Source organism: Pinus tabuliformis, chromosome 1_2 (assembly GCF_031772625.1).
Source record: "Pinus tabuliformis cultivar Carrire ecotype Pingquan chromosome 1_2, CPIR1, whole genome shotgun sequence".
Taxonomy (NCBI): domain Eukaryota; kingdom Viridiplantae; phylum Streptophyta; class Pinopsida; order Pinales; family Pinaceae; genus Pinus; species Pinus tabuliformis.
Window position 1 is genome coordinate 131630009 of NC_142298.1, and position 10472 is coordinate 131640480.

The 10472-nt window shown below is 37.0% G+C and overlaps 1 protein-coding gene across 1 annotated transcript; it reads right to left on the minus strand.

The window, feature by feature from the left end:
- Positions 1–287: 287 nt before the first annotated feature.
- On the minus strand, positions 288–5659 carry LOC149204865 (histone deacetylase complex subunit SAP18-like). Its single transcript, XM_089394814.1, has 6 exons — positions 5333–5659; positions 3526–3558; positions 2330–2440; positions 989–1084; positions 721–798; positions 288–618 (listed from the first exon to the last, which is right to left on the minus strand). Exons 1-6 carry the CDS (start codon positions 5429–5431, stop codon positions 583–585), a joined length of 453 nt encoding a protein of 150 aa, XP_089250940.1. The 5' UTR covers positions 5432–5659; the 3' UTR covers positions 288–582.
- Positions 5660–10472: the final 4813 nt, after the last annotated feature.

Sequence of the window (10472 nt, forward strand, 5' to 3'; positions counted from 1 at the left end):
TGAATATTCACTTTCAGCCAAAGTTAAATCCGGTTTTACTCCTTGTCTATGATTTGATGCTTATCTCTACTTCTTCCTAGTTCAGTAATATACAAATTATCTCATTGGATATAATCACTGTTGAGTAATCACTGTTGGAGTAATCTCATTCTTGATTGCAAGTGATCCTGCCAAGCAAGAACTTTGAAATTTGTTCAGTACATAACAAAGGAAGCCATCCTTCAAAACTGCTAACAAATCAGTAAACAGTACTGATAATAAGATCAGTGTTATCCCTTACCAGGAGATTGATCATCCAACTTCTTTTTCTTAAATTTGATTGGATAATAAAATGTATTGCAGATGCATTGCCATATTTTACAAAGCAAAACCAGCATAATTTTTATATCTGAAGCTATCAAAAGCCAAAATCATCGGATTGGAACATTACAGCTCTACATCGTGTCAATATCTATCCCTCCACTAAATCATACATAGCCAAACACGATATGCTAGATGGTAATTATGTGGAAGTTCAAAACAAGTTTCCAACTATTAAATTCGAAACATGTCCAAGCTCATTTTCAATTTATGAAGGGTGCTTCAAGTAAGTATTGCCACATCCAAGAAATCCCCAGTCTGCCATCATAAGGAGAAAATAGGAATGTCAGATATGTGGTATAACTGCGCACAGAGGAAAGGAAACCAGGCAAGATAGTAAAGTGTACCATATATATTTACCTGAAAGCTGAGATCTGCAAGTGCCTTATTGCCCTCATCTGGCCGTCTTGCATTTGGATATGCATAGGTCACCCCAACCTTGCAACAAATTCAGCAACAATATTTAAGTAAATACAATCATTGAAGTTTGAACATATTAATTCCTGTCTTTAACAATTAGTGGTACACCTCATACTTCATTCATAAACACTAAAGATAGTGTCCATTTCTAAACATTTTGTAAAACAATCAAAGATCCAATCAGAATGCTAAACCATATCAAACTTACCTGTCTAACCACATTACGGCCTCGTCTGTCAGGATACACAAATGCAAATGATAGTTTTGCATCTCTTCTCCTTGCTGCCGGTGCGACCTCTTTTACCTGCACTGCCACAAATTACTATAATACCAATTCAACTCATTTCTTCGAATTTCTTAAAAAATAAATAATAAATTACAAAACAAAACAAAAAATTAATGGGATCAAACAAACACCTGAAACAGAAACATAATCAGATATCACAAAAAATTAGAGATTGTGAACCAATCAGAGTCTTTACTTGCTTTACAGCTTTTTATATTTATAGTTGTTGATAGAAAGAAGTGTAGAACCAAACACAGAATCATCTCAAAATCATTATTTAAATTTGTTCACAAATAAGTCAGCATCAGGAGGCCTTATTCAAAAGCAAGAAGTCTCACACTGAGAAAAGATCAACACAAACATACATGAAATTGTGACACAAATTTGATACATGAGTAAAATATAACAAGTTTATTAGACCTCAAACAATGACAACTACACAACTACCAATTCTATCCAGGTTGAGGATACCTTAGGCATTGGGGTAGCACAGCAGTTACTAATTTCCAGTTATATGTAGATAGATAGATTGCGCCCTCCTCCTAGGACCTTCTGTCCGCTTGAATTTTTATAACCTTTGTGCCCACACCCTATATTCCCCTTTTTTCCCACTCGTTACTCTGTATTTATCTTTGCTATTGTACGTAAACCTTTATTTCTACTTAATTAACTCTTAGCTCCAATTTCTTAGGTGGGGCACAAGGTCCTGTCCCCTTGTTCACTGCCTATGCATATGGAATATTACTTCTTTTCAGAGTCCCATTTGTCATTTTCAGTTACCTGTGGACATTAACATAATCCTTCTTTCTGCCCACACTATTTGTAGTGTCCTCCACCCCACTATCCTCAAGAATTTTGTACAAAGCCATCATCGACAAAATGCAGAAGGCTAACTAATACAATGAAGGCAGACGAAGAATCTGATTAATTCTACTGTGATTAACAAACACATTGCATACGGACTATATTAGAAAAGACAGCAAGGGCACTGCAACCTCACACAAACCAACCCATATCAACAACTATGAAAACAAACATTAAGAAAAAGACAGCTTCAAAGTTCGCACCTGGATACTTAAGACCATCTATACTAGAACTGATTTAGTTAGTTCAATATGAAAAAGTCTAACCAACAATAACCCAAAACGATGCACATTCAACACCAACTACCTCGGCCAGTAATGGTAACTGTGAGAAACACTTGCAATAAAATAGAAAGGTTCCTCCTGCAGGACAAATGAGAACAAATTAAATCCTTCATACCAGATCTGTCAGCTCTCGAAGTGTAGCATCCCTCCATGTGTAAATCTGCACTTCATCTTTTGGCTCTTTGCCTCTAACTGCAAAGTCCTCTGCAGTATGATGACTTCCTATCTGTGAAAAATCCAATTGAGAAATTGGTCATAAAAAATAGAAAATATAGACCAGTGCTGTTCTTATTGCACTAGATAGGCAGGTTCCATGGCAAGTACTCAAGGAAATAGACATATATAAAATTTTCACATCCAGAGATGATTATTCTAGCCTCTACATTTTTAAGTTTTAACACACAACAAAAATCAAAAAGCATATCAGAACCTCAGCAAAAAGTATTTCTGTTTAAGCAAAAAATACAGTTATCTAATGGGTACAATTACTAAGAAACAGGAGTTAGTGAAATATTAACAGCTCGTATTACAAAAATAATATTTTTCTGCATTTAAAACCACATTTTCCTTGAAAACCCTGAAGAAAAGCCAAGGAGGCATTGTTCACTAGTGAGGTTAACAGCATATTACGCTGTCCACCAGGGTTTCATTTTGGTTGTGGTTTGGCCCACCTGAATGGCATGACAAAAGGGGATGAGGCTGAATGCAGGACTTAAGCTAAAGGAAGTCCTTATTACGCAGTGCAGCCTCCAACCTCAGGTAGTGTTTCTCATAGCAACTTACAAAAATAGCCTGAACAATAACAAGCATCTTATTTACAATTTCTGAAGCTATAATTTTTAAATTTATATCATTCCCACATACACGTAGGCCGAAGGCTCTATCATAGAAGAAACCTTGAACATATATAACCTGCACAGCATTAGACTACACACATACTGCATAGAAAAAGTATTTGCAACATTTTAGCCCTGACAGTTAGCTCAATTGGTTGGTGCTATTGTTGCCAGGACATTGCTGGCAATCCAACACACTGTGCAGGTTCCCAGTTTGATTCCCAAAGGGTCTGTCGCACTAAATCTACACTGTCTGCTTTACACTTGATACCATCCTCAGAGATAGGGTAAGTGCCCAGGAGTTTCCCGGGAGTTCTTTCCAAGGAGAAAGAAGAATTATTTGCAATATTTGATCTCAATTTTTTAAAGAATGAATTGAATATTTCACAGGCAGATTGAGCACCAAGTGATTTTGAAGGATGCACACATTCTTATTCATCCAATATGTACTTAAAATAAAATAATTTTCACATACCTTGGTAAAAACCCGAAGTAACAACGGACAAGTCTGCGTACAAAACAAAGCAAGAAAATATTGAAGTTAACAGCATACACACAAAGATAGTTATCAAGGACCATTAGCTCCCAAATTTGTGTTCACAGTTGTACAAATGTAGACATTCAAAATCTATAAAAACTATGCTCCTATATCCATTCCTTGCATAATAATATAAAGAAGCCATCCCTCTCAAGCAAGCTTCACGTCCAATACATTTACGCCCATTTGTTTCTATCCTCTCCTATTTAGAACCCCATCCCAACCCCAATAAAGCATATGCATGCAAACAGACAAAACCACATAATCGAAAAATGCAAATAGATTCGACCATAACAAGCTCTGAATACTTTTGAGGCTATCCACATACAGATAAATACATAATATTATAAACGAGAGAGGCAAAAGGAAATTTAACAAGCATGCACCAGAGAGAGAGACAGAGAAAACATCTCTGAGGGGTTGTGGAGGTACATTCATGGACTTTTTGATGAAGGATATCCCTGGATATCTCTATTCTTCAGGCAAAAAAATTGACGACTTCCCGATTTAACTCGAGGAATAAACATCATAAGCTACACTGTGGAATAGGAGTAGAAGTAAGAGGTCAAATATCATCTTTCAAGGCCTCTTGGCTAGTCAAAGTGGCTGCAGTAGCAGGCATACTGTCATACCCAAAGGCATATAGCAAAGCGTTATCAAGTATTTAAACAGTCCCATCAGTTGGTTCGGACTAACTTCAGGGTGAAATATGTTGTAAGAAACTTTGATGCAAAGCCAAGTCCTCTCGGTTGCCTTTCAAATTAAAAGTGGGAGGGCTTTGGAAGATGGAAGTCGCGATCCGAGATATCATCACAACAACAACAAAAAACATAGTTTTGAGTTGGTAGAATTATAAATGAAAATTCAAAACCTGAAAACTGTCCACTGGCTCGAGAAATTCAATGAAAACCTGTTAACTCTGTTACAGGTTAAGAAAATTTAATGGGAAACTTTCAAAAGCTCACGTCAACACATACGACAGTCTGCTGTGTTGGGTTCAAAGCTCAAAACTAGGAGAAAAAGAAAATGACAGGCCACTCTATATTTTGCTCCTTGTGTTGATGCTCAGTTCAGGAAATCATTAGAAAAAACGAAAAGAACTTCACTGTGCTCAGTCTACTGACCAGAAAAATCAAGAAACATTCATCAAGCAAAACAGACAATATTCTAGTGCAGAAAGGAAGAAATTACAATAGCAGCCCCAGATGACAAAAGTGACCAACAGCATGTTAACAAAACAATATATCATCATATCTGGAATGTCTAATGCATCTTCACTCACTGGAGGACCCGCATCCATCCCAGCATCTGGGTAGCAAGTTCGGTTCAGAAATATACAGCAGCCCAAATGATTTGATAGTCAATCTTCGCAGAAGATTAAAAATTTAGGTGGGAAAGGTTTAATGTCCCTGAAAGACCAAATGATTAACTTGGAAATTATGCCTAGCAGGGAATGCCTTACGAACGCACCCATTGCCCATTGTTCTCTTCTTCTCGAAATGAAAAAACCACATTAACAGCGTATGGGTAACAATTGCGAATATGCCCTAGGGTTGGGCGGGTTGTATGCCGAGAAGAAGAAAATAGCTCAACTAGCTTTCCTTCGGAGCCACGGGAAGCAGGATATAATAACAAAACGACTAAAACCGAGTTGAGGAAAAAATGAAAAACATATATGCACCCTTTAAACCTAGAAGATACCGAAAACCCAACTGAAAAACGAATTCAGAGAATGTGTACATACCTTCTCACGATCAACAAGGGGCGGTGGTCGCGAAGGGCCGGGAGGAGCTCGGGCCTGGGGAGCTGGAGCCCTTACAGGCCTGTTCTGTGCATCCGCCATTGATGTCGATACTTCAATAAGAGAAAAAAGGATCCTACAAAACCAAAACACAAACGAAACTGTTCATGGTCCTCCTATTTTTATTTATATTTCTGGACGAGGGCTGCTTTTCTCGCCTCTATTCATTCCTAGAGAAGACAGGCGACGTGGGTGTGAAATAAGGAAGCAAAGGAACGGGAAATGACTCCAATTCTTCTTGCGCCCAAAAGTGGTGTTCGGTTCCGATCTGTGATGGTGTGAAAGGACAATAAGCTATGGTATTGGTAAGCACTCCATGGTTCGTAAGATACGTTAAAACCCAAGTCCACAATCGTAATGGGGAGACGACTTGTAAAGGTAAGTTTAAATTTATCTTCCCCATGTTAAAGTGGACATTATGAAAGGTTTGCTTCAGAAATTAGGTTTAGATCTAATGCCATGTATTTTGGACTTCAAACTCCAAGAGCATAGCCTTCTTTAATAACAAGTTAGCTTTAAGCCCGGAAAGTGATATAAATATCTTTACAAATATTATATATCTATTCATGTATCTTAGATATTTTCACAAATGTTATATATTTTGAATTCTTGATTCTAATGATATATCTTTTTTTCCCGAAGAAAAAGCGAACTTTTTATTAAGGAAATAAAAAGTTACATTGCATATGTTGTGCATTTCTGTTGCTGCTGTTGACTGCCCATGCAATCAAAATATGACCTTTCTTCAGAAGTGTCCATTTGATCTCAAAAAAAGACAGCTGAAAACAATATAGAACGGCTGCTTTGAACTGTCCAGCCATGTACTGTGTCGACCCTTTCAAAAGAGGGCAGCAAAAAACATCATAAAGCGGGTCTCCTCATATGAGGAAAACAACCCTTACAAAAGTATATAAGTTCTGAGTTGTCTAACATGCAGTTTTTGAATCAAAATTTCCATAATATCCATAATAAAGTCTGTGTAATAAGTATAAAATAAAAACAAAAATGCTGTAAACTGTCACTGAGCAAAAGTATGAGGCGGCTGATCTGTTGTTTGGGTCTGCCCCTGGTTTTCTTCTATGATTTTCCAGCTGCCCAGATTCTGCTGCAAACCTTCCTTAGAAAGTTTGTCGGCTGAATCATTTCTGTCCCTGTAAATATGGCATAAAGAGAAACTGTTAAAAGAAGATTTTAATACCTGCATTTCTTCTAGCAAAGGTTTCAGAATTTGATTTTTGCATGAACTTTTCCCATTGACCCAATTTATAACGTTTTGTGAGTCTCCAAAGATCTGAATTGAGAAGATGTTTCTTTGAATGAGCCAACATAGAAGAAGCTTCAAAGCTGACATTTCTGCAAAGTTGTTTGATCCTGACCCTAGTCCAACTGAGGCTTTGAGGATATGGTTTGCATTTACGTGGATGACTATTCCGGCTCCAGCCCTATTGTTCTGAGAGGCTCCGTCAAAAAAAGCCCATGGAGTACCCTCTTTAATGTGTACATCTTTGTTTTGTCTTTGAGATTTGTTCTCCTCAGGTTCGGGGATACTTGAGTATATAGAGACACTTTGGATTGCTGTGACAGCTACCGGGATTTCCTTGTCCTGAAAAATGCTCCTGTTTCTGGCGATCCAAACCCCCCAACAGATAATGAGGGGTAGGTTCCTCATATTCCCATCTGGGTATTGTTGCCACCATTTTTCCCAAACCTCTGTTATATTTTCACCTCCCCATTCAAACCTTTTGCTCATCAATTTCTCTGCCTCCCCCCAAATCTTTTTGGTTTCTGAACAGTTTAGGAAAAGATGGTTGATGGATTCCGCTTCTGACTTGCATAAGGTACATCTCCCTGGACCATGCATGTATCTTGACTGAAGGATGTCCCAGGTTGGGATTTTTCTTTTTAAAATACACCAAAAGAAAAGTCTAGCCTTTGCCGGACATTTGAGCTTCCATAAGTGCTTCGGCCACCATTCCGGGATTCCCCATCCTTTCCTAGACATGATGAATTTATATCCACTTTTTGGAGAGTATTCTCCGGTTTCTGCATGGGCCCAGATCAGCTGATCCATGCTATCTTTTATTCTGACATTTGACCTGGAGAGTTCTTGAGTATAAGAATTCCATTCATTCCACCATCTTTGCTCTAGTTCTAAATCTTCTCCATTTTTCCAAGCTTGTCCCCACATAGTTGAGTGACCAACTTTTTCCACCTGATTTAAGAAGAGTATGCCTTTGATTTCTAATTGCCTGATTAACCCGGGGGATAGAGCAAAATTTTCGTTGCATCCTACCCACGGGTCCTTACCTATCTTCAAATTCCTTCCGTTCCCGATCTTCCATGCCAAACCCTGTTCGATTACTTTGAAGGACTCCACCGTTGCTTTCCATATCACCGAGACATTCTTCTTATTCTTTGTTGGGTTTCTAATCCATTCTTCTAAAGGAGCTGGGTCTATATATTTCCTTTTCACTACTCTTGTCCATAAATTTTCCATCTTTATCAGTCTCCAGCCTGATTTTGCAGCTAGCGAGAGGTTGAAGTCAGGAAGACTTTTTATCCCCCATCCTCCCCAATCTTTTGGCCTTGCCACTTTTTCCCAGGCTACCCATGGAAGGACAGAGTTCTCCTTTGAGCCAGCCCATAAAAATCTGCTACAAATTCTCCTTATTTTCTCCAAAGTACCTTTAGGAACCCATGTTAATGCTGCCCAGTAAACTGGGATGGCCAGAAGTACTGATTTGATAAGTGTCAATCTTCCGGCTCTGGACAGCCATTTGTAGCTCCAATGAGAGATTCTGGCTTCTATTTTGGCGATCAACCAGTTCCAGTCCTCTTTCTTATATGCATTTGGTTTAAGCCAGAACCCTAGATACTTGAATGGGGATTCCATATTACTCGATTGATAAGGAAAGAGCGAAAGCATCTGGGCATTTTCTTGTCTGTCTAGGCCTTCCATTATTAACTGAGATTTCCTGGAGTTTATCTGCATTCCAGTTGCTTTCAAGAACAGGTCAAGAATGTTTTTTAATTCCTTTATCTCATTAGATTCTCCATTTGTGAAAACCAAAATGTCGTCAACAAAAAGGAGATGAGAAATATACAAGTTGATAGCAACTTCGAGACCTTTTACCTTGCCTTCCCTTTTGGACTTTTGAATCAGCTGGCTTATAATGATGTATCTTTTATGTGGTGGTTGATAACAATTTTAAATAAGTTTAGAAATTAATATAATTAGTAATTGTTTTAAAAAGTGTAAAGAGAGGTTGATAGTTGTATTGTTAAATTGGAAATGTTGTATTTTGGTTTGAAATAATAATTGTTGTATTAGATTTAAGTTGTTTAATGTGTTTGTGTTAAGTTGGTAATACATAATTAAAATAATATTTGAAATATTGAGATGATGAAAGTCTCATAGTTTGTCTATACATATCAAATAGGCGGTGGTGTCATATGCACACTTTTCTTAGCAATGAGAAATGAGATCTTCTTGTCACCTACAATATAAGATGTGGCAGTTATTCAAAGGATGGTTCTTATATTGCCAGCAATGGAAACTTTTATAATTCTACATCATCTAATGGACCCGCAGATGCATGGAGATTTTGTATGAACTCTCTAGTATGGTATTCACCTAATGTTTTACACTACCAACAAAATAATTTGTCACTTCAAAGGTAAGTGGAACATATTTCCACTCATAAGCAAAGACATCCTTATTGTTTACAATTATGGATAGGCAATATTGATGGGCATCATTTGGAAATTATTTACCTAGGTTTTATCTTTTCATCATTATTTAATAGTAAACCAAAAAACATAGACCATGACCCAAAAAAACAAATTAAATATTTTTAGTATTCAACCAAAAAAAAGCCCACAGCCCATTTTTTTTAATCCAAATTAAATAATTTTGAAAAACCTTTAGCAAATACATGGACCTTTTGTATGAACTCTCTAGTATGGTATTCACCTAATTTTTTACACTACCAACAAAATAATTTGCCACTTCAAAGGTAAGTGGAACATATTTCCACTCATAAGTAAAGACACCCTTATTGTTTACAATTATGGATAGGCAACATTAATGGACATCATTTGGAAATCATTTACCTAGGTTTTATCTTTTCATCTTTATTTAATAGTAAACCAAAAAACATAGTCCATGACCTAAAAAAAACAAAACAAATTAAATATTTTTAGTATTTAACAAAAAAAAACCATAGCCTATTGTAGTGTCCTATCTAGGGTGCTAGACTAGGCTATATTTATTATCGACCAGGATGCGTAGACTTAGAGGCATGCGTCTACAGTATATAGACATAAAGGATTATTAGCTAAGTGGTTATGATGGTAGGTCACAGGACTTCTTTACGGAAGATTGAGGTATGTTACCTATCACCCAAACACTTAGGTCACTCAGTTAATCTACTTAATTACAAAACTGTCATTCAATTCATTTACCAAATTAAAACACTGTGTATCACTTCAAACCAAGATTTCAATCTCCTTACGGAGACACTATGCATAAAACCCCTGTTCAGCAAATACTCAGCATTCACTAATATTCATGCAAGATAAAGACATACAGAAATCATAAGCATACTTTGAAATGATAACAGAGTTCATGACATTGCTTTAAAAGACAACAAAGGATCGAATCCCTTACAGGATACGATTCACGATCTTAGTGATGAACTGTTCAAGCATTATCATAAACATAAACCATACGCATTCTATTGAAATCGAAAACCAATCTTAATTGCTATGCATATAATTTAATACCCTAAGTTGCGAATAAAAAGGAAATGACAGTATACCAATTTAACGCAGGGCCCGTCCGCGTTCCAGAGGTATACTGGACTGTGATCAACCGATTATAAAATCAACGCAACAGGGAAAAGATCGTGACTGCAACTGTGTTCTTGATATTAAGTTCAAACTCTGTTTTCAAATGATACAATGATAACCAACTACTGACTACACAGAACTGTGTTTACATATGTTTTTACAACCCTTACATTTCGAAAACGAATGTACATTCATGATGTGGCTGTTGCCGCTTTTATCATGTCGTGATTTT